Source organism: Acanthisitta chloris, unplaced genomic scaffold (assembly GCF_000695815.1).
Source record: "Acanthisitta chloris isolate BGI_N310 unplaced genomic scaffold, ASM69581v1 scaffold8529, whole genome shotgun sequence".
NCBI classification, from domain to species: domain Eukaryota; kingdom Metazoa; phylum Chordata; class Aves; order Passeriformes; family Acanthisittidae; genus Acanthisitta; species Acanthisitta chloris.
This window is the reverse complement of record NW_008689756.1, coordinates 4,171-30,108: the sequence shown is the minus strand read 5'-3', so window position 1 is coordinate 30,108 and position 25,938 is coordinate 4,171. Positions and strand designations below refer to the sequence as shown.

The following is a 25,938-nucleotide window of genomic DNA, read 5'->3' as shown; positions in this document are numbered from 1 at the left end:
ACTTCCAAGCAGCACATTTTTGAAGGTCAGAATGATTAAATTCGTTCTCAATAGTGTAGTTTTTCTGTTCATGCTTTTTATTGTCAGTCTTTGTTTCTTAAAGAACCTTCATTGCTTTTTTTTATTTAAACAGAAACGTAACAAAGAAACAGATGTGTCCCATATAAAATATGCAATAAATCTTGCCTCACAAATTCTTTGCTCTGAACTTTCTGACAGAAACTGTCAAATACCCACTTTAATTCTAGTATAAAATGTTCACTTTGTGTCATGGCGCCAACCACCATATGCTAGAGTAAAGTCAGTAACCAGCAATAAAAAAAAGGCAACATACACACCTTTGAAACAGTACAAGCAATCAACAGTGAGAAAGGTCTATATAAATCTATGGAGAACTAATCTCAGTTTTGCCACTATCCTGCTGTGCATTTACAATGAAAACTTTGCTCCCGACCACCAGAAGTGGCTTACTTTGCAGGAGGAGTGTATCCTAATGAGGGGAAAATGCAGGGAAAACAAAGTAGCAGCTTTTAACTCCCCACCCCCATCTATTGGATCACCTAGAAAAGCATGTCATAGTGCATTCAAACATGTGGGGCCACTACATATTGCGTATTGCTGTACTTTAGCTGATCATGTGAAACCAATCTTGACTGAGCTCAATCAGCAGAAATTACTTGAGCTTCATAAATCATTGTTATCATTCCACAGGAGGAGGCATTGCTGTGGATTTTCTCTCCTAAAAGTGTTCAGGCCACAAATTTCACAAGCTTTTCTGAAATCAGTTTATTTATACTCGTATAGTTATTAATTCTTTACCCACCAGATTAGGTGTTGATTCACCATCAAAGTAATATTCCTTTGTTTTTTGAGAAGACTTCCTATTTCTCAATTTTTGTAATAATTATTAAACTATTTAAAAATATTGTCCTTGGTATAAAAATATGCCAATCCTTGAAGTTTTTATTTCTGCTTACAAAAGGAGATTGTAGTTACAGATAATCTGGGTAGTGAGTTTTCCCAGACACAGAACAGATTGGATTTAACTGTGTTCTGTTTGAAAGGATTAGAACTAATTTTTCAGTTCCATAAACTGTTTAGATATATTTAGACAAAGATTAATATGGACTTAGACCACCACATTATAAGAATTCATTAGAACAAAAGTAGAATTAGAATATATTTCTGTAGTGTTTAAGTACAAATAGGCTTTAAAAAAAATTTATTCCCTGGAACCCCAGGTGTGGAAGAATGAGGGATTAATGGCTTGATTGCATTTTAACAGAATGCAGTTTCGAATACTTTAATTGGGATAAATTGAAAAATGTAATTCTAATTCTTGTTTTGTAATTAATGACTCCAGAACACAGGAAAGTAAGACTAATCTTAGTCCTAGTTATAATTATATAATTACCCTTTTGTATTGAAGCTAAGTGAAAAAAATGGCTTTAATTTAAAAATCCGCTCTCACAAACTACAATAAAAGCACCATACTAAGAAACATATATTTTAAGAAATACAGGACTTTATGAAAATAAATATAATTTTTTTTTCTTCATGATTAGTTTTAATGTTCTGGTAAAATGACCTTCAACACTTTTTCTGGCACATTTGTAGACAGCATTATCACTTTTAAAAGAAAATATAATTTCCTAGATTTTTTTATTACCTATGATAATAAACACTTTCTTGTATGTGTTGTTTGAGCATGTTCTGCTGGTGTTCTGTTTCTCTGTGTGTGTCTACAATTTGTTACGGTTTTGTAACATTCAAAATGATAAATCTAATATTAAACAGTTTGTGTATGGTAAATGTTAGTTAATTAGTCCTTGACCCGTACCTAAAATACAGGTTGGTAACTAATATTCTTGATAACTTGTGGGGAACTTACTAAGTAGCTTTCCAAGACTGCACAGAAACTCTTTGTACTATAGAAATTTTTGTACATTTTCATCATTGAATATGGGTTTCTTAGTTAAAAACAACTTTTGTACCACTGCAAAGGAAAATAAACTTGTTAGGACTGTTTCAGGGAAGGATGATTAAGACCTCATGGCAGCAAGTGTTCTGAAGATTGTTTTGAAAGGATTTGAGATGTCTCTACCAGTATTTAAACCATCTAAAAAAACTGCATAGCCAAATTCCATGTTAAAAATCTGATATTTTCTAATTTAAAGAAGAGGTAAAGGAAACAAGGCTTATGTTATCACACTGCTGATTGTTCCCCTGCCAATAATTTTTAATGCATTGGCCAGTTTTGACCAAATGAGGCAGGGTTAGAGATCCTAAAATATTAAGCTCTTAAAATCTCAATAAAAATATGTGGCTAAGTAGACAGGAGTGACCCTATTAGCCTTTTAGGGAGAGAAAGGCTGTATCATGAACTCAGCCCTTAATTAAACATTAATGAATCCATCTGGGAACTAGCTTTAAAATACAGATCCACAGTAAGCCAAGTTTCATTGATTCCATTGCTCCCAGACATTCTTGTTTAACTGACAGCATAGAAGAAAGATCTCTTCATGGGTGTAAGATCCTTTGCTTGGGGGATTTTTTGCACTCTAATATACTGTAATAGAAAGCTATATTAGTCATTCAATCAAATATTTATGTATGACTTCCAGGCTTCAGGTTTTATATATAGCTCCAGATAGATATTTCTGGAGTATATCACTTCCTAGATTGAGATACACAACTTCTCTAGAATTTTTGGAACATCCTAATTTGCAAAACACCTAAGATTATTGATAAAGCTTATTCAATAATTAGAATGAAAAGTATAAATGTCTGAATTAGAAAATTTTGTTGTGAGTACCTAATTTCTAAGAATTTCTTTGTTGCTCTATTATATGATACGTTTTCAGAAAGTAAAATAGTTCTAGAATTGGATTCAGTCTGTATGAAATGTAAAACTTCATCCCATTAGCAAAAGATACTAAATTAGAAATTGAATTCCCATGTCTATAACAATTCCAAAATCCCAGTTTCCAGACTTGTTCTTATTAGTCAAACCATGGATTCAAAATACAGCATACTCCAGTTTGATAATGAAAAAAAATAAGATTTTCTTCTTTTACATTCTTTTGCATTCATGTGTATATATTCATGAATACTTGTTTATTTGCACTTGACGTTTTTTAATTTGTTTAAAAGATTCTATTAATTTTGTTTCTGTTCCTTTAAAATTCACATTTCAAGAAAGCAAATTCTGGCAGTGTCAGGTATTGAAATGTATTTTCATGTGTTACAATAAAAATTATTCATTTATATTTGCAATCTGTTCTATTCATGGCCTTTTATGCAGAGCCCTATTTTTTTCTAGACAGATAAGACACAAAGAATGAAAAGATTAAAGGGGTGACAAGTGTGAGAGTGGTTGTGTGGTGCATAGCTACTGGCTGCAGTCAACCCACTATGGTTCTGAAATAGCAACCCATATGAACGCACACTTTAGATTGCTCATGATAGTTCTTGGCAGCAAAAAGGTCTACCATGTGATCGCAAGTGCACCCCTATGAAAAGTTTGGTTTCCATGCTATTACTTGTAGGCCAGTAAGTCCTGAGTCACGAATTTCTTAAGCATTAAGTCTATTCAGAAAGTCTCACTGTTAACGGATTTATTGAAACCAAAAGCGAAGGCTAAGTCCAAGCCTCTATTATCCTGCTTGTCATTTTACTACTATAGTGTAGTATCATACGAGTTTGAACATGTCCAGGATTTTGTACAAAATCAGAGAATTTCTGTATTGCTTTTGACAAACCTCTGTAGTCTTTTTACCCACCTAGAAAGACACCTTTGAGTCTTTTCTTCTACTCTGCATCGTCCCTGATTAAACAGGGTTATTAAAAGGTTTCCCTTGCATGACAGTTGGACCTGAGGGTGGAGATACATCTTGTATACTTTAAGCCATAGAGTCTTCTGGGTTCAACTTCTGATGCCCAATTGCTGATATCAGCAATAATATTACCTAAGAGATTTGGATCTCTGTTGGGTGGCATGTCTTCATGCTTTAAAAAGATTGGGAAAATAAGGTCTATTTTTGCTTGTTATCCTTATTCAGTAATGTCATAGAATGTGACTTTTGTCAGTTTGGAAAAAGATAACCCATCTGAACCTCTCTGGGGATATGCTTTTCTTCCTCAACCCCTGATTAGGTGGTTAGTGTGTTTCTAGGATGGGTTTCATGTTTAGGCTACATTTTAACATGCCTAACTAAGAGGTTGTACTCTTGACTAACAAGGAAGGTGGGTTCTTGTGAGCCTAGCAATGTCTTAATAAACTTTTGTCACTGTTTTAACAGTCTCTTCAGGCTTTATAAAGTTGCAAGAGGAATGTCATTAGGGGTTTTGGTTTGGTTTGTTGGTTGGTTGTGTTTGTTATTTGCTTATAAGGTTGGTTATTGGTTGGATTTTTTTGTCTATGTATTATCCTAGATTCTGTCTTAATCTTAACTGTAGTTGGTTGGAAGATATGAGTCAGAAAATACGTATTTCCTTCCTTGAGGCAAAATAAATCAAATGCCTTGTTTTAGGGTGGTTTTCCCACAGAAAAACCTATAATTTACCAGTCTCTAGAAGTTCTTGAAACATATATTTTTGACTCACACTAACTCAGAGTATAAAGCTAAGAGTTCTTAACTGCTAGTTGTTTAAATATTTTCTTAATTTTGAAGATTGGCATTGCTTCAACATGCTTAGAAAATTTATGCATCAGATCTTTCAATTCTGAAAATAAGAAGAGAATGAAACATAAACCGCTATAATGAGTACAGCTAGATCAGGACACTTGTATGGATTATCCTTCTTACATGCATTCATATATTTCAGGTCAGTGAGAAATACCAGCAAATTTATTTAGTCAAACTCAATGAATGTTAAAATTTTCACTAGAGGGTCAGAAGTACCTGTGAGATTTTTGTGCAGTTTTGACTACCATTTTTCAATTGTCTTCCACCTCTTAGTGCATCATCATTCTGTGCTTGCCTCTGTTAGTTACTGATCTATTTTCAGTCTATGCCAAGTACCCAGTATTTCCTTTCCTTTGTTCTTTAGGGAACTATTTCATAGTAACCTGATGCATGAAGAGGTCTTGGTTCCTTTGTAACCAGAACCTGCTGTGCATATATTAGACTTGTTAAATATTTTCTGGTAATTTCTCATTTTCAATATAGTATTTGGCATGCTGTTCCATCCTCAGCAAGTAGAATATGTAGAAGAAATAAGTTGAGGGATTTTTTACCATTTCACTTTAGCACTTTTTCACTCACGAAACAGTTACAGAATCATGAATCTTCAAATGCTCACTTCTGCTTTTCAGGAAAAGAAGTCATCAGAAACATCTCAGGTTCATAAGACAAATTCATAAGATCATTTATTATCTTATTCTTTGAGCTAGACACAGATAGCAAGACGAGTAAGACTAATGGCTGGTCTTCAGTCCGTAGCTGTATTACAAATTACTTCTTACTGCAAATTAGAACTGCATATTTTCTAAATACTTGTTTTCCTTTCAAAGCTCATGACTGTAGAAATACAAGTTCTTAATTGATCCTGTTTTTCTTACCTATATTCAAAGAAGTTAAATTGACTAAGATTGTCTGCTTCTTACAGGACTGGATTCAATATTTTATTCAGGATATGGACTAATCCAAACAGTAGAACTTACTAAGAACTTGCATTTAGATGTCAGACCAGACAGGAAATGCTGCCTTTGACAGTTCCCTGTCATTTTCAGTGCTGGTCAAACCTGACTCAAAAGGCCAGAGGGAAGAGTATGTCCATACCAAATGCAGGTTATGGGAAGTAATTTTAAAGGACCTGTATGTAATCTGTATACATGTAAGATAGAACATCTACAGTTAACATCATGGGACAAGTTGGTCTGTATGATTGGGTCAGCAGATTGAAGCAGCGAAGACTAAGGCCAGTGTGTTTACAGTAGAGATTCAAGCTTTGGGTTATATTTAATCTGAAGTGAACATCTCCACCTCATGTGTTTCAAAGCTGTCTGAAGGCTCAAACGTTATTTTGATCATTTTGTCTTGATTAAGTATTGGAGTGTATTTGCTGTGGTGCTTCCTGTTTAATTCCCTCCTAATGAAATTAGTTTACAAGCACCAAAACTTACCTGCAAGCCAAATCAGTGCTCAGTAAATTGGGACAGTAAGGAAATTTGCTTCAAAAGCATCCTTATCAAAAACCTTATGCCAATACTCACTGTATTTCAGTGTTCACTGGAATCATGCTTCTCTCGGACACAAGAGAGTGATAGAGGTGTCCATTTCAAAGCAAACAAAATGTGCTGCTTGTAGTTAGGCTACAGAACACTTGCCACAGCAGGTTAGGAAGTTAAAAAGCATGTAGAATTATAGAATGATGAAGGTTGGAAGAGATCTTTAAGATCATCAAGTCCAGCTGTTAACCTAGCACTTCATTGTAACCCATAAACCTTAAACCATATCCTTCACTGTCAGATCCAGACCCTTCTTAAACACTTCTAGGTGACTCCACCACCTCGCTGGGCAACCTATTCCAGTGTTTGACGAACAGTACAGTTAAACAGAAACTTTGTTTCTAATATCTACTCTGAATCTTCCCTGGCTCAGCTTATGGCCATTCCCTCTAGTCCTCGCAGGCATGGCAGAATAGACCATCCCCACCTCTCTATAACCCCTTTCAGATAACTGTAGAGAGGTGCAAGGTCACCCCTGAGATGCCTCTTCTCAATACTAAACAAACCCATCTCCCTCAGCTGTTCCTCATAAGACAAGTGTTCTAGACTGTTTATAAGCTCATATTGAGCCGACTGCCCATCAGCACTCCCCAAGTCCCTTTCTGCTGAACAGCTCTCAAGCCACTCCTCCCTCAGCCTGTAGCACAGCACGGAGTTGCTTTAACCCAAGCGCAGGACCCAGCACTTCACCTTATTAAACCTCATGGAATTATACAAGCTTAAGTAGAGAATGAGCAACTTCTTGGGAGACAGTCCATTGAGAATTACATTAAAATAACACTCAGTGCAGTAAACATTTTGTATGAACTACAGAACCTCATAGGCAGAGAGAACACTCAAGGATCGTATGTTTGTCCTGGTCCATAACTATAACTGAGCACCTGCTTCAGTGCCTGCCAGGGGCAGGATATTAGCCTGGCTGAATCCCTGTGCCAGTAGAGTATGGGTATAATGATATTCTCGAGGAAACTGAGGCAACCAAAATCAAACATACAGTCTAAGGATGAAAGAATGGCATGATCCCACTTCAGCAAAAAGAAAATTCTATGCAAGTAAATGTGGCGTTGCCAGAGAAATAAAAAGAAATATGTTCTTTCATTTATGTAATTCATTTTAATTGCCTTCAGTAATTCCACAAATTAAGGCAAGGATTGATATCTTGACTGTGGGGTTTCAAGGAAAATACAGTGGTTTATGGAAACCTTTACTAACAGCACTAACTGGAGGCTGTGGAGGAGGAGAAAAAGAGCAGAATATTACAAATGCTGAGTGGGAGATTTGTTAAATATATTATGGAAAATTAGGAATTGCACTGGTTTCTTGTCTTACACATTATGCAGTGTTTGTAATTCCTGATAGCTTAGAATTTGTTATATAGAGTTGTTCATTTATTTTCTTTACAAGTCTCAACATCTAATTTCAAATAATTGCTTTTAAAGAATACCTAGGTAGGCATATTTACAGTTAAAATATGGAAAATACTGTTTGCCACATAATACAGGTGTTTTCTTCCTGTTTTTCCTTTTGTTGGTACACAAACACACACACTTATATGAAAGTAAACTTTGTGTGTTCCTTCCTAAAAGTCACCTTTTTTAACTTTATATAACAAATTAAAATTTCTTTCCGTTATCTTTCCTTATTCTGTTCTTACAAGATCAAAAAACAATCAGTCAGCTCTTACCACCTAACTATAAATGTATCAGCATGTTGTCCTTGTTAGTTATTCTGTTCTTTTTCATGTGCAGGCACCTGGGGATATTCAATTTCTGCTGCAGCTGTGAATGTAGCTGTGTGGGGAAATTTGCCTTACTTAATTTTTCATCCCTTTAACAGCTAGAAAGAAATTATTAATGTAATCATGAAGTGTAAAGTTTTATAGACAGTTCAGCTTATGTAGTTAACCTTGTAACATGATGATCAGAATTCTATATTTTATACTGTTAATTATATTTAAGACCTGTGAAAATAATGAATTAAGTATAGTAGGTTACTTTAGCTGAATTTCAGAAGCCTGAGATGAATACAGTAAATCAGGGCTGCTCTATCTATTTCAATTGCAGTTGTCTTGCAACCAGGATTTGAGATGGAGTATCTAATGCTATAAAATTAATTGCTTTCCTTACAAAGGGCACACAACATTGTTTCTTGTTATTTGCCATACTGAAATAATTTGGAAAAGTGTCTTCAACACTCTTGCCCAATGTACGGAAACACAAATTGAAATTAATTTGTTTTGTTAGCAGCAAATGTGCTGAAGTAATCCATTTTAAAAATTGTTTTTAACTACTGTAGTGCAAACGTCTGTGTCAGTACCTTATAATGAAATGAAGTCATTCAGGGCCAGTTTCTCAGTGGCCTTGTCTGTGAATTCATGTTTGTAACTGTATTTCAACCAGACAATGCACTCCTACAGACTGAGCAAAAAAGATACAGTTCTTTATCTTTGTATAAAGAAGTGTCCAAATTCTGTTTATATTAACATTAGCACTTACAGAATTATTCTAATGTGGAGTAGGAATACCTTTTCCATGTTAGTATTGTTTTATACATGTGGTATTCCACTGCAGGTGAAACTGCTCCACTGTATTAAGAAGGTTTGATCAACAAAAACTAGTTCTGTTGCTTGAGTATCCAGCTCAGTGCACGTTTTCAACAGTAGAGAATGCCCATCTTTTGAAAAGGAAATCCATTTAACTAGTTCATTTGAGCATTCTGTAATAGAGGGCTCTGATTCACTAACCATATTTCAAACTCTTGTCTGCTTTTTCAAAAAACATATATATACCATACATTGAAAACTTAGGACATGTGTTTTCACTTCCCAACTTCCCAACCAAAATGTGATAGCTATATGGAAGAGTTGGTGTTAACTATGTTTTGTACCTGTTCAATTCCAGTTGAACTTGCAATTATTTGTGCTGCAGAAACAGATTTAAATTTGTACCTTCTTACCCACAACAATGAACAAACATACACAATTTAATTATTTTCTTTTTTAAAAATCTGAAAAGCAAGTTTAAGTGTTTACTTTCTATTCAGATTAATGCCTACCACTATATATTATAGTATGGATTTTGAATTGCTTTTCAAATCCAATATACTTTATTGGTACATTAGAAGCATTCATTAGGTACAAGAAAGAAATAAAAATTGAAAAATAGCAAATGTTTATCACTTCTACTGTATTTAGAATTGAACCTATCTGATTGTGAATGTAAGAGATGTTTACCTGGTGGGATCTCTAAAATAATAAGACAGTCATTTATATATTGAAAATGTTTTTCATTGACAGCTAAAGAAGAACGTAAAAATGAAGAGAGCAGTTTGGAAAACGCTCAAAAATGGTAAGGCTTTTGCTAGTGTTTTCTAAGTTTCTTATGGTCAAAGCTCTTGTTGAATTTAGGAATTACATTAAATAGAAAATGGATCAGTACTTCAAAGAATTAATGTGCTTTTCAAAAACTCTTATGCAGTCTTCCAGGAGAAAGTTCAGTTGAATTTTTAGCCAAACTGTGTACTGTGTTTGAGGTTTTAATTACTATCAATTTGAACTGAATCAGAGTTTTACAGAATATTGAAATAACTGATTTACTACTTAATGAGGTAAAAATGTACTTCATCATCACTGAACATTTTCAGCACTTGGTATACAGCATTCAATTGCCTAAGAAACCAGTGAAATCCTAATGTTTTTATTTCCTGAGTAACTGTGCTCTACTTAGGTTAAAGTAGGCCAAAGGAGACAAATTAGGGAAAAAGTGAGATAAATTGATTTATAGATGGATAGTAATATATTCAATAAGTTAGTATTTCTAATAAATTTTGTGTACTAAATTATAGTTTTGTGAGAGTGAAGGATCTGACATAGCTATGGACCTGCTAAAAATAAGCTGGGACAAGTTTCTTTTTAACTTCTTATCAGTATTTTCTTTTTTGTGGTCACTAAAGGCAGATCTGTGGTAATTTAAATTTTAATTTTACTTTTCTCAGCCCAGAGTCACTCCACCCGCGACACCTAAGTTAGTTTCCCTAGGCCGTTAGGCAAAGGGAGATAGGCTCCTCCCAAATGCAGTTCAAGTCTTAGGTGAACTGTTTATGTTTGCTTGCAGAAGGTGCCTACATTGGCTGAACAAGTGACTGACATCAGCTGGGGCTTGACCTCTTAATTTCAAGGGTGGTTGACTGGCTCATTTTCTTTCTACTTAGCTCCAAACTTACCTTTTGTGCCACAGGGCTCTTTCAGATTCTGCCTTCTTGGTAGCACTTCTGGAGCAGAGTAGATGCTCCAGGGTATGGAGCTACACTTAACTTGCAGTTGACTTAGGGAATTAGTTGTCCAACACAGAGGTTGAGTTTTTCAATTGCTAACTAAATATTCAGTATTTTATACTACTTTTGAAAGGCAGAAAGCAGCCCAGGAAGCCAGATTAAGCTGGGTGAAAGCAAAGCAGTACAGCTGGCAGAAGGGCTGAAGAAGAAACACAGAGAGGATGAGAAATAAGCACCAGAATAAAAATAGTGTGAGAGAGAGTGTGCAGGAAATCAGAATCCCACCTCAGCATGCTCCAGCTAGGGTGGAGAAGGGTTCTGTTAGGAAGAAGAGAGCACGATGTTACTGCGGCTGCTGTTACAGGAAGCAAACCTAAGAGTTTCTGGTCTTGCTGTACCTGGCTCAGCTATTCCCATCAAGAGGTATGAACAGCTGAAGGAGTATTTGGCCCGTGTGAATATAATGAAGCACTACATTGCAGCTGGGCAACTACATTGGTCAGTAGACATAAATGGTTTTAACCATGTAATTTTGACTACAGTATGTTAGTATTTTTAGGGTTTGAAATACCAAAATGATTTACACAGGTAGTTAAAGCTGTATTGGTTTTATTTATTTATTTGGTTTTTTTTTCTCCTTGTAGTATCACTACAAGACCTTTCAACTCTGAGTATTATGGGCTTATACATACTTATGTCATTGTGATTCTTTTACCATGGATCATCAATTGACTTGAAATATAGTTACATGTTTCATACAAAACTAATGTAAGAAATGTGAAAGATTGAAGTTACCACATATGAGAATTAAAAAAACTATTAATAGCTCACCATGAACAATATGGAATATTCTTCAGCATGTTCTAGAATCTCTTTCTTTACAAAAAAAAAACCCAGAGCTTATTGGCTCATGTGGCTAAATTCTGTATTTTAGATGGTTCCTTTATATTATTCAGGCCTAACTAAAAGCTTTAATCTCAACCTAAGTCAAAAAAATCTTAACTCTAATCTTGACAATTCCATATGAAAACATGCAATGTGGGCAGTGCAAATATAAATTAAGAAAGAAAGGCTTGCTGAAGCTTCATATGTTGCTTAAGTAGCATCTGTTGAATAGTTGGGGACTCCTTACAAGTCTTTAAAATACCTTTTATTTATTTTATTTTCAGTATTTACTTTTCCTGTGTTCTAGACTTGCAGCTCTAAAGACAAATATATCTTTCTTTTCATTAAATAAAACTAATATTTCAAGACAAAATAGTTATTCTGAGTATGCTGTTACCTTAATTTTAAAATTATAGCATTATTTTTAATAAGTATCACCAAGTCTCTCAGGATTGCTGCATCTACTTTGCAGAGAAAAGTGATTCAGCTTTTACAAAAGTGGACATATTTATATAGTATGTTCACTTTTGTGAGCATACTGTATTTATTTATATAAGTACCTTGTCATGTGGATCGTTCCATTTTGTCTACACAAAGCAATGTCGTAAAGGTTAAAAAAGCACAGTCAATTAAAATGCTCTCAGAAATATCATCTGTAATACAACACAACTTCAAAAATATCCAACAGTTTAGCAATTCAGTAGCCACATTATAAAATTTTAAAAAGCATTAAAATATTGGCAATGTATTTTCAAAAAATTAAGTATTTACTTATTGACACATGTGGAAGGACATGATTTATTTTCATTAAAAACATTAAAAGCTGACTATCAGCACTGTATGTGGTTGGTTTGTTGCTACTCCCATTTCTCCCTATATAATTGAAGCTTATTTTTAACCTGGCCTGGAGATTTTTCCTGACTTGGCGTGTGACTCTTCCATAGTTCTTCAGCAAAGATAAGTGGGAGACTAAGATCTTCATGGAGTGCTGCAAATAAAACTAAAGGTGTCAATCTTAGAATCATCAAGGTTGGAGGAGGTCTCTAAGATCATCAAATCCATTCATTAATACTATAATATAGCATTTTCTGAACTGCAGGGAGTTTTTTTCCATTATAATTGAATGCCCATGGTTTGCCTGTGTGACATATCTCTATGATGGCTCGTGCATCTGTAAGTTTTCCTCCTGGGAATGAGGTGGGTGTTGGAAAGTTAGTTATATGCAGCATGAATTGCTGCTATAATTTCCAAGGCAAAGGGGAAGTTATGGTAATTACCAGCCTTGACTACTGAATCAGAGAAATTGTTTCCCCAGTGGACTTACGTGTTGACAAGTTTTTTTCCTTCCCACTCCCTTGTAGCTTTGAAGAAGTAGTGGGATACTTCGGGATAAAGCCAAAGCCTGGTGAGAAGGAGATCACACCAAACTACATTTTCATGGTGTGGTACGAATTCTGCAGTGACTTCAAGTCCATTTGGAAACGAGAGAGCAAAAACATTTCCAAAGAACGGTAAGGTTCTAATAAAGTCATTAATACCATTTTAGATGTCTGGGAAACTGCTACTTCTCAAACCCAACAAATTATATTCCTAGATTTCACAGGCGTCATTGTTTTCTTTCAGATCTAGTGGACATCAAGGAAAGATTATTCCCTCAGGGTGCGTAGGAAAATTCACCAAAGGCATGCTGTCCCTACAAAAAGATAAACACATATAATCTGATAAATTACACTTTTGTAACCCCTTCCAATTACTAGCTAGTAAAATGAAAGGGGAGCTGTGCTAATTTATAACAGATTGCTTCTCTGTGCATTTTCATGTTGAACTAGCCTAAATGAGGCGATATTGCTGTTGCAGACAGTACAGACAAATAAAAGTGAATGCTTTTCCAGTTAATATACTGCACTTGCATCAAAGGGAAGCCCAAGAGATTCAGGCCACACTTAGCACAGTGTTGAAGCCCCACACTGAATTTACTGCACTGCTTCTGACTTTTGATGTCCTGCTGAGGACATCAAACTACTTGCCGCTAGATCTCACAACAGTCTCGTGATTTTATTAGTTAAAGTAAAAGAACCCAAAAACCTAAAACCTTCAATTATTTTCTTGATTTTCATAGAGAAGCTTAAAATCTTTTACTCAGAAAAAAAGCAATTCTACTACAAGCTCACCATGCTTACCATATCTCAATTCATTTGAAAAGACCTAAAGAGTGGTAATACAGTCATGCTTTGGAAAAGAATGGAGTGATCACTTTCAACATGAAGTATAAATTCAGGTACTTATTCCAAATTGACAGAGATTTAGATTAAAATGTCTTTAAAAGTATTAGCAAAAGTAGTATGCTCATTTACACTTATATTTGCAGTTTTGCTCCATTAGTGGGGCTTTTACATTCATGTAAAGTAGATTTTTGTAGGGCAAGATGTAGAAATTATGAATTCCCAATTATCAACCTTATCAACACTGTTTTGTAGCTCTTACAGTTTTAAACACTTGAAAGTTGTAGCTTTTTTGCATCATCTATGATTGGATTGATTTTAGAAGCTGGCAACTGCAAACGTTTATAAAGAATCTTCTATTTCCATGTGCCTAGATCAATAAGCAAATTTGTTTTACATGGTGAAAACTGTGTAAAATGAACAGTCACTAGCACATTGCTATAATCATGATAAAGATCATGTCAGGGATATATTTTCTGCTGAATTATGATTTATTTTTATTCCAAAAGCAGTTAAGAGTAATAGAAACTAGCTATCCAAGGGGAAAAAAACAGACCATACACCCTTTCCTATAATAATTAATAATTAACACTTTGTTGAGGGCATACAATGATACCTTCAAATAAATTTATATAGAATGCCTTGTAAGTATTTTAACAGTACATAACTTCTGAACTTTCCTAATATAATATTCAAGAAGTCTTTGTAAGGAGACTGCTGTATTCTGTGCTTTCCTACTCAGGTGAGGTGAGAATTTCTCATGGTTTAATAGTTATGTAAATAAAATCTACAAATAGAAATGCAACACAAATATTTCATCAGTTCCTCTGATGGAAAAAATTATTTCTATTCAGTGTAAAGCAATACCAGTAGAATGTAGAGCACCTTTTAGTATAATACTTCAAAGTGATGACACTTTCTAGATCATATAGACTGTTTTTCAGAGTTCACTTCAAATTATTTTTCCAAATTTTCATTAATCTTAGGACAATTCATTGGTCTTTACATTTAACATTTGTGTGATTCAAGACAATAAGCTGCGAAAATGAGGAGCCTTGTGTAGTAAGTAAATTAGAATGACAGAAGAACTGTTTGTTTTGGTCATTCTAAATTGTTTTGTAATGTGTTACTGAAAAGAAGAACATTAAGAAATCAGTAGATTAGAATGGTGGAAAAGTTATTTTCGTCACCTGAAAATGTCTTGTAAGGCCATGACCAATTAAGAGTTCTGTTTTCCAAAGTATGAAACTTACAGTTGATAAGCTGCTGTCCAAAGAAGTTTGAAAGCAAGCTAAGAGTCATTGTGCACATTGGTAACTAAAAACCTTAGAATGGCAGGAATGGACAGCTGTCTTCCTTAACTGGCTAATTAATTGGATGCACTATTTGTTGTGCATTTTTAAAGTACTGTTTATCATGAACCAATTCTTTTGTTTTGAGGAAACCTTTAAAGAGGAAGAATTGACTGTGTAAACTTGGGTTCTGTAACTGAGGCACTGATATTGTTATATGAACATGTTTCCAATTGGATTACCCTTCACATTTCAGGAGAAGTGTAAAATTGTATCTGAATTAGCTAGTCACTATAGATAGATAAATTTATTTCATTTTTTACATTTATATAGGAATGTTAATAGTGGATTACTGAGGCTTGGATTAATTTGTCTTTCAAGAAATATGGCACATAACATTAAGAATTTAATTATGTAGAATTATCATTATGCAAAGGTATAATTAAAAATGTATTAGCTTAAACTTAATAGTAGTAAAAATAGGTCAGAATATCTACTATTCCAAAATTAAAATTTGATAGTCAAAGCTAACTACTTTGCATTGTGTAACAGACAACTTTAAAATCTCCTAATTTCAGGAGAAAAGGGTACTGCCTTTAACTAAATGACAGCCTCAGCTGCAAGAGCCTGTTTTGTCTAAAAGCTACTTGGCTCCCAAATACAACACAACTGTAGAAATCAAATGAGATTTCTATGAGACTGTTTCTTAAAGGAAAGGAAACACTTCAGCTGAGCTGCCCTGCATTTAACCTACCATGAAAGTAAATTAGCTGCCTGCAAAATATAGTTGAATCATTGTCTCTTTCCTGGACAAAATTTTCACACTATTTAGAAATGCAAGACAGAGTTACAGATAGATACCAAACCATGATATGAATTACTATAGAAATAAAATGAAGACAGTTTTCAAAACATGACAGTTTACTTTCTGACATTGATTTCCCTTCACTACCAGAATGTAAATACAATGAAATAAAATTTGCTTTGATGATCACATCTTCATCTCTGCAAACAGCTTAATGTAAATGCACCAAATGTTGGAAATTTTTTGTTGTCTCATTTTGCATAAAAGTCAGTTTTGTTGTTGACAGCTCTATAATTTGTCTATGCATTCAGGTACATCTGCTCCTTTTATGCTCTCTTTTGTATATGAAATTTTTAGATGATAACTGAATTGAAGACTAGAAGAAAGCTTGGGGTTTTCTTGGCAACAAGGCACTTACCGCATGGTATATTGCATATATTTCCACTCTTACTTCCCTTTCTTAGACTATTAATTTGCAGTGGATGTACTGATGAATTCAGAATCAAGACAAATATGTATTTTTAACAACTGAAATCCATTATAAATATATATATGTGTGAATGCCTATCTATAAGTTTATTAAAGCATTCAAATCTGTTAAAAGTACATTTTAAGAGGACATCCTAGTCAAATCTGAAAAGGGAAAAGGTATAAATACAGAAAAAATGCTAATAATTTGCAGTGAGTAGTTTAATCAAAAACTGTGATTATGTTTTGCGAAAGAAATGTGCAAAGATTACAATAATGTGCTTATGGTTGTTACCCTGTAAATATGAAATAATTAAATAGAAAATAAATTATTTTTGTTAATTTTACCCACTGCTTAACTGCAAAGATAAGATTGCTACAATAGTTACTGTACTGGAGTAAGTAATCTCTTTCAGATTGCACATACATACAAATTTTATAGGTCAGAACTCAGAAAAATAAAAACAGATCCGAAATTGGTCTCAATAGCTGGAGAACACATAATCATTATTTAATGAACAGAATTATATACTTCATCTTAAAACCAGGGAAAAAACTGTAGATATTTTCTAATGATACCTTTTATAAATGGCCATTTTTCTAAAGTTATTTATTTTTTGCTTGAATTTCATCTCTAGCACAAAGTATGTTGATGGTTTCAGCTTAATCTTGTGATTAATAAGGCAATAACATATCTGAAAAGCAGAAACTATGACTGTAGCAGTGTAGGTAGCTAATGGTAAAGATGCAAAAGTCCTAACAAAAGAAAAACCACCAAGCAGTGCCTAGCTAATTTTTATTTATTATAGTAAATTGGCTATAGCTTTCTACTCAGTTCTTCCATTTATTACACAGAGAATGAATTGTATTCATTACCCTCTATTTCTGCACAGGAAAGGAGTAAGTCTGGAGGGTCCTTGTTCGTAACACCATGTGGTCATAATGGATAGCATGTAAATTACAAAATCTCTTAGCAGTGATGGCCAATACAATATCTAATATTTTTAACCATTTATTAAGCTAATTATGAGATTATCTTGAGCCTAACAAATGAGTGAAATTTGACAGAAACATTTGCCACAAAACTAGTGGATTTTATTTTCGTTTTCAGTATAACCATGAGCTAGGACGAGGCATAATTTTTGGTTCAACACATTGTATTTATTTTAGAAGACCAAATTTATTTTATGTTTTGATTTAAAAAGTGAATTTTTATTTCATCAATTGTCATGAATATGTTACCTAGAAAAAGTCAGTGAGAATCTAGGTTTGAGCTATTTTGATCACTTCATGCAAACAAACACTCCAAAAAGAGCATCATCCAGGTGTTGTACAGTCCTCCTGTATGATAAAAGCTAAAACATGAGTGTAACAGATTTGTTTATTTTGCATTCTGTTAAACTAATCACAATATATATGAGTTTTAAGGAAATATATGAAATATGGTCATTAGGATCACTGGGTGTCTTTATGAATTTATGCTGGGAATTCCTTGTACACATAGTTGCAGCATCAGATAAAGACTGCAAATTTGTGAGGAAGTCTGATCAGTGAGCCCTACAGCATTACCAGGTTGAAGGCTAGTGGTTCACTGTCATATAAAAGCTTGTGGAGTCAGTTTAATTGGGAAAAAAAAAAAAAAAAGGAAAACACGAAGGGGGTTTTGCCTGTTTCTGAGGTTAAGGTGTAGCTATGGGGGAAATTGGGGAGACAATTACAAATTACAGGCCTGTGCTGCAAAACAGAAACTACTGTTTCCCATAGAACATACAGCAGATCTGGCAAAGTGCTATGTCAAGGTTTTGGTCTTGGACAGAACAGTTTCACAGCATCACTGAATCATTATATGAATCTACAGTTATTCAAATGCAGCTCTTCTCCCTTCCTCTCCAGAAGGATGTGGTAGAGCTAGGAGAGGTAAGACTAAGAGTGGTCAGGTACAAAATGGCTTCTGTATAAGGAGCCATTTAAATGAAGAGGAATTCTTTGGTTGGAAAGGACTCTGCTGAAGAGGATATGATAGAGACATGTACAAGCTTGAAGGATGAATAGGAAATAGTCATTACATACCTCATCTAATAGGACAGAATCAAATGATGTACCAGCTGGTATAAGCCAAATGCAGTGATGCATCTTTGTAGTAGGCATACTTAATCTATTGAACACTTTGCCACAGGATGTCACAGGTGCCAAAAGCTTGCATTGCTTTCAAAATGGTGGCAATACAAAACTATATTCGAAAAAGCCACGGAGGACTTACACATGAAAAGAGTTTCCAGCTGCAGAAGTATTCTAGGGACTATCACTGTAGGCTTTGGCTAGCTTTATATCCTCCAAGGTATCTGCTAGTGGCCATCTTAGGAGGACTGAAGCACATTTTTGATCTGAATTGGTGTAACCTTTTCATCCTATTGCTTTTTCTTGTGCATCAGCTTTCCTTAAGGCATAAAAATAGATTTTTGTTTCTTGTGACTAAAGAGATAAAATTTCTCATTCACTTTGTACAGATAAAACACTGTCATTAGATTCAGAAAAAAATAGAAACATATTAGCAATTTGAGGTTGGATGATTAAATCCACTGTCAACATGCATTTTACTGTATTTGTACCTATTTAGTTAGTGAACATTTATTCTAAATGCAGTGTCAAGATTTGATCAGTAATGACCAAGTTCTTTACAGAAGATTTGAGCCTGAAGGCTTGATCAGGCAATTGTATTGTACAATACAGTAACAGAAGTGGACAATGTTCAGGCTTCATAGTTTGGTATAAGGCTTCTAATTGTGAAACTAACCAAGAACTTAGTAAAATCATCTGTCAGGCCAGGTATTACACAGGCATCTCTCTTCTACAATTTTGAGACTGAAATCTAACCTATTATATTGCATGAGCTAACTGTTTTGAGGAAACAATGTTGTTACTTAAGAGTTAGTTTATGGGCTGCATTCAGAAGTTATTGTAGTACTGAGAGTAGTAAGGCATGTAACACATGAAAGGAATTTGAACTATGGGAATATTTCTTAGTCTCTCAAGGGAAGCACTGTTCAGCTGTGTTAAGAATCTGGGCTGGCTGTGCAGCTTGGCTCTGAATTGAACAGTTGATATCAACTGGAGCTAGCTTTCCTTGTTCATCTCTACCGGTATCTGAAATTTTGTTCGCACAACAATTCCTTATGCCAAAACAGCCTTATAGAAGAAGTTTTAACTTCTAGTCTTAGAAAGCTCTGGTGACACAGAATTTTCATTGTAAGCTGTTTCATAACCCACAGCTATCCACAAAACCTACCAGCTGCATGGAAGGAGCTGTAGAAGCAAGGAGAATAGATTATTCCAGAATATTAAAAAGCTGAGAGAGAACCAGATAATTTGATCTCTGTTGTCACACAATAGCAGAGCTGTAACATACATAAGTAGCAATTGGCTCATTTAGAAGGGATTTTCATTTTCCTACCTGGGGGCTTCAGAGCATGGAGTGTGCCAGTTCACACCTTCTTCTGTCTGACTTGAGTGGGAAGCAGGGCTGAAAATGATAATCAGTTTATCTGGTTAGTCCCTGGCTTGATGTTATCTTCTCTGGTAAGGAGAAAAAGTATCTTCATGAGCTTATGCAGGAAACTTAATAAATACAGGCTTATGTTTATATCTGGTTTCTGTGTCCCTAATTACATATAATTTTGAATAAAAATAACGTAAATTTTTCACTCATAACTTCTAATATAAGAGGACTGACTTGCATCCAATTTACAGGGGAAGACAACACCTGCCACATAGTGGCAGGAAAAATCCAATTGTGTTCCCATTGCTTATAGTAAGGATATGTAGGCACTATCAGAGTCATGGTTCTCCTATTTAAGATATATTGTTATGATAATTGAATTCCTTTTTTTCCCATATTGTGGTCTAATGTGTAGTACTGCTCAGTTTGACACCACATCTTCTTTATTCATTAAGGTATATTGACCTCTTTTGGTCACTGTTGAAGGAGAGTAACTTTTCTTTTAAACACGTATATGTTACAGCTCATCAGATTTGAAGGTTTAACTGCCTTGCCTTCCATAATGTTTTGGCCTTATTTTATTGCTTGCTAAATTAGCATCTGCACACAGATTGGAAGGGACCACAGTGCTAATGTGGTCAAAGCTCCCTACTCAAGCAGGGTCATCCTAAGAGCACATTGCACAGGATTGTGTCCAGACAGTTCTTGAATATCTCCAGTGAGGGAGAGTCCACAACATCCTTTTGTATCTTGTGTTGTGATTCAGCTATTCTACCACCCTTTCTGCTCTCTTCATCCTCTCCAGTGTCCAAAAGTGTCCTTGTCACTATTTTCTTAGCATGTTTTACTACATGCTTCTATCCTTTCACGCTTTCTGCTTTAGATATACTTCTGTTGACTTTTCAATTCCCCTTTCTTCCTCCTTGATTTCATATCTATTAGATTTAGTGCCAGTTTCTAGAGCTGCAGTCTCTAGAACACAGCTAGACTAGCGTGTCCATTCATGCTATTTTATACCGATATAGGAAGAATAAAATTTCTGCATTGGATCTATTCCCTTGCACATCTCCAAACTCCCCCTTATGCACATGCCTCTCTAAATGTCCAGTTCATGTGAGCTACTCCCTTGTATTGAATTCACATAAAAAAACCTCAGGAGAAAGGGATATAGGGTGGTTGGTGATATGCTTAGTTCATGTTGTTCAGCCTATACCTGTGAGCTGTAAGTTGTGGAGCTCTGTCTTAGGGCTTGATTCTGTTTCAGCACCCTCATTGTAAAAAACTTCTTTCTTGTACCTAGTGTAAACTGACTTTATTTTAAAACCATTACCCCTTTGTCTGTCACAACAGGCCCTGCTGAAACTTTGTCTCCATCTTTCTTATAAGCTTCCTTTAAGTATCGAAAGGCCACAGTAAGGTCTCCCTGGAGCCTTCTCTTCTCCAGGCTGAACAACCCCAACTCTCTCAACGTTTTGTCACAGAAATTGGTATTTCAGCCCTCTGATAATTTTTGTGGTCCTCCTCTGGATCCACACCAACAGGTTCGTGTCTTCCCTTTGCTAAGGACTCTGGAGTTGACCATGGGTGAAGAATGTTGTGTGTCTGTAAGTTTTGTTGGAAGGCTGTCACAGCTTTTAATGAGCAATACATGGTCATATCCAGGGTTTTTTTAAATGAAAGTAGATAATGAAAAAAAAATAGATTTCTGCTGTTAGCCGTTTCTATGATTTTGAATTTTGTAGTTTCAGATCATTTCATTTTTCTGATTTCAAGTATAGTGCTTCCAAACACAATAGCCAGTTCTGGTATCCTGTGTTTAACAAAGAATTATTATTTATGAGGCACCTTTACAGCATAGGTGCTTCACTGAGGAAATTACGGAGCTAACAACTTTCTTAAAATTGAGCCATCTGATTTTTAAAAAATCCAAATGGTTATGTTCCTTTAAAATGATGCGGTTACATTTTCTGATAGTGGATGCTGATCTTATCAGTTATGTTAGCAAAGTGTTGGCTCTTTTCCCTAGGAGACCAAAGTGTAATATACAATTAATCTGTCATTTTTATGAGCCAAATATTAAATGATTCAAGTCATGTAAGTGAGTTGGTTTATTTTTCTTTTGTATTCCAGACTATACATTCTATTTTTAAAAATCCAGGTTCCATAGAAATGGTGCAAATATGGCATAAAATACACAGCTAGGCCTAAATCAGTGGCAGGCACAATTTTCTTTTCAAGTTTACAAGTTTATAATCCTGGAATTCTCCCTTCGGATGAAAACATGGATTCTAGACACTTTAAAACTATGTGAAAACACTTCTAGGACCAAAGAGAATGCAATAAAAAATAAAATGTACTCAAAATAGGGAGTAATTTAGAGGCTGATCACTTGGTGTGATTCTGCCGAACCTGAAGACTGTCTTGAAGTGCATCATCATCTTTGCATAAACATTGTACCTGTGAGGAATAGCATGCTGTCCTGTGGGTGCTGTCATCCATCATTAAGAAGTAAATTGTGCTGATTAACAAAATTGTAAAAAGATGGAATTATGTGTTGTGACTTAATTGTTTACCTGTAGAAACTGGGAGCACTCAAGTGTCATCAAAATGTCATCTGTATTTAAATAATTTACAGAATAATAATTTCATATCTGTGTATTTCAGAGTGTAGCTACACCTTGAATCAATGCTGTAGCTAAACAGTGTTGAAAATAAGTTTGCTTGAAAATGACCCATTCCTCAGCGCTGGAAAGTGAGATACCACCAATAACTGCCCAGTAGATCCTTCTGAAATATATAAAGAAGAAATTTTCATTTCCAACATTGATAAACGCAATAATGAACTTATGAATGTATTCTGTGTTTTTAAAAGAATCAAGTTTGCTGCTAGTGTTACAGCAAGGAACTACACATCCGTAATAGCAGCTATAATCCACTTTCCTTTTTGCTTTTCTGCCAAAATTCCTCAAAAATTGAGTGTGTCAAAAGTGGTTTGAACTGGACATGGTATTTTAAATACTTTTTGACTAGCCATAGCAATTATTTCTGCCAGTGGAAAAAGTTAAATAGGAGAAAAAACTAGAATTTTTCAGTTCAAGAGTGCCGAGAAATGTGTTGCTTCTGGTAAAAGACTGATTTGGTGTGCATTACTGAAAACTGGTTTGCTGAGTTCTCCTTGCTTGTAAAAATTCACTCCCAATTTACTTCCCTCTGCATTTTTCAGATAGAATTATAAAGTAGGTGTACGTAGCATCAGTATTATAAAGGCACTGAGCACTGGGCAGATCCTGTACTAGGAGTGCCAAGAATTTTCTTTACTTAGCACTGTTGAGCATGTAATTTCCCCTGCCCTTTCCAGTCTGTAAAATGAAAGTTAAGTCCCTTTTTTTAAAATTCTCCATGTCTCCTTTTCCTCGTGATAAAACTTTTCATTGAGTTCTAATTGTTAAATTCCCGAAAGAAACGAGTTCTGTATGCAAGACCCTAAGAGCAAAAGGCAAGAAGCAGAGCAATCAGATCTATGTTCTTTCCCTTTATCTGGATAGTACTTTCAGTAGACTGGTCTGTAACTGTACACAAGACAGCTTTAACTACCCTAAGCAAGAACCCCTTCTGATTTGCCTCTCCTCCTATTACCACATCAGTGAGACTGGTCAGTCAATTCCATGTAAAGCAGCACGGAAAACATTAAGGAAAAAGTGGCAGATGCTTTCATTTCAAGGTTTTCAGAGGAATTATAATGTGTATCTTGGCAAGTGGCCTACTCAAATAGCATATTATATATCTACAACAGATTGAACCAGCTAGCTCTGGGTTTTTTTCAGAGGAGGATCTTTTTGCCTTGGCACTGCAGTTTTTTTGGTGGGAAAGATACTCCATAAAACCCAGATCCTGGAAGAACAGAGAAATCAATTGCCTAGTGGCATTTTCAATAAGCAAGACAGACGGGCTGTCCTTTTGCTTTTGATTTTCTCCATTTGAAAATGTACTTTGATCTACAGGTGTCTTTGAATAGTAGTAGCAGTTTGTTGGGCTAATGTGCCTAAAAAAGTGATGAAGATTCTTCCAGAAGAAGTATATGCCAAGCAGAGCTGGAACATCTTTAATTTCTTTGAATCTAACTCTCTTTTCTGTGTTTCAGAATCAAAGTGGCTCAGCAATCAGTGAGCAAGTTAACTGCAGAGAAGAAAGTTGAAACTAAAAGAATCAATCCTACAGCTAGCCTGGTATGATCTGGTTTTCAGTATTATATTTCATAGGGGTTTTGTGACACTGTTCTTGTCATTCAGAATGATGGCCAGTTTCTGCTGTCACTGGTGGGTGATATAGTATGCTTAGTTTGGATGTAGCAGGGTGATTTTCTTCCTAAGGAGAAATCTTTAAACTTATACTCTATGGTAGTCCAACAGTTATGTTTGAAACTTTGTTTAGTTGTGCCTAGGCATGGCTGTACTATCTTAGATAACAAAATATGGTAAGAGCTGCTTTTGTGGTTTCTTCTTCCCTTCCAGTGAAGTTTATTGCATTTTCTTCCATGCTTCATGTACATTGAAGCTCACTGAATATATTTGTCCAATGTCTGAGCGTCTGTCTTTTTCAAAACCTTAAAAATCTTGTTTGCTCTGTTGAATAATGGTAGAAGGGATTAAATCCCTATTTTGTTCCTTGCTGTATCCTGCCGTTTTTGATACAAGACAAAAAGAGGAGTAATAATTTACAGTGTATATAAAACCTTTTTTGTCTGTATGCAAGGCACATAGGCTAGATGAACATGTCTCAAACTCTAGGAAGTAAGAGACTAAGAGAAGGAAATATACATGAAGGAATCAGTATATTATTGCCATTCCCAGCAGACCGTATCAGTTGCAGGTCAGGTGGCAGAGATATGAATGACTACGCTTGCCTGGGAAGAGGTCATTAAACAAGATAATCTAACGAATACTAAATTAGAACCTTTATGTCAGCAGAAACCATTCTAGACAAGAGAAGGTATTTGAATTTGAAATGTATCTGGTTTTTTTCTGTAACTGCACTGGTCTTCACAGAAATGTGTATTTTTAACGGTACACAGTACTTGACAAGTGTGTAGCTAAAACAAAATCAGCTTTTCCACAGTAATGAACTGATTCTGAGCCTTCTTTGAGTGCTTCATTAGTTGTTTTTAATCAAAGAAAACTTTCATCTACTGTGACTTATTTAGTACTTCTCCATCTTCTAGCCCAAATACTTATGCAACTCGAGAGGAGGTGGAAAATGATAGACAAAAATTATAAAAAAACTTTCTTTTTTTAACAGAAAGAAAGACTACGTCAGAAGGAAGCCAATGTGACTACCAACTGAAAGAAGAAAGATGAAAACAATTGTGTGATTTCATACATTGTGTGATACTTTACTACACCCATGGTCCAGGGAGCACCTTACGTTAGATACTGAATTGTGCTTTGCTGAGCTGTTCCAAGACAATCCACTAAAGACTCTTGAGTTCCTTCAGAGGGGTTCGTACATTCAGTGGAGAGAATTCTAAGAAGTTTTACATGGGAAGTCAAAATAATCTTCTGTAACTCTCCTTTACATTGCTTAAAATACGTCTTCTTGTTAATGATTATTTAAAGTACGCTGTGCATAATGCATTAATATGGAAGAGCTAAAATGAGCATTTTGGATGCTGAGTTAAGTAATAACTAGCAACCTGTAGGTTGTTTGCAGGGCTTTGTGTAGATAAGAGCAAATAGGCCGTTCAGTTCACAAAAGACTATTGCACCAGACTTCTTGTTACTTAAGAAGCAAGTGAGATAAAATTGATTATTAATAATTTTACAGTGTCTAAATATTGGATGCATCTTTCTAAAACTGATTAAATATACTTATAGATTCATGCTGTATTTTACTAGAAGTATTTTTATAGAAGCTTCAGCTTATGCCATACATTGAAATGGAAACAATATTTTGCACATGAAAAGGAATAGCTTCAAATTCTTTAGTTTTATGATTGATGGCATAACTGATTCATTATTTTTATGCTTTTAACCTAACATTTCCTAAATTTTGAGCTTAAAAATGATAAAATGTATATTTTTATTTCAGTATATATTGAAATATCAATTCTATAAAATGCTAGTTTTATTAATCATTATTCATTCAGTTAAGATCCAACAATATGTCTCCATGAAGTTACGTGTTTGCCATTAAATCTCTGGCTTTCAATTCCATTGAAAGCTTTCTTTTAAATAATAAATATCTTCTCTAAAATACATTACGCAGCCTGC

The 25,938-nt window shown here is 34.9% G+C and overlaps 1 protein-coding gene across 1 annotated transcript in view; it reads left to right on the top strand.

Annotated features, from left to right (window-relative positions):
- FMN1 (formin 1) overlaps nucleotides 1–25,012 on the top strand; it is a 128,762-nt gene extending 103,750 nt beyond the window's left edge. The window contains exons 14-17 of the mRNA XM_009081544.1: nucleotides 9,528–9,579; nucleotides 12,751–12,900; nucleotides 23,814–23,898; nucleotides 24,968–25,012. Of these exons, the coding sequence (XP_009079792.1) occupies nucleotides 9,528–9,579; nucleotides 12,751–12,900; nucleotides 23,814–23,898; nucleotides 24,968–25,012 (332 nt within the window). The remainder of the gene's footprint in view (nucleotides 1–9,527; nucleotides 9,580–12,750; nucleotides 12,901–23,813; nucleotides 23,899–24,967) is intronic.
- Nucleotides 25,013–25,938: the final 926 nt, after the last annotated feature.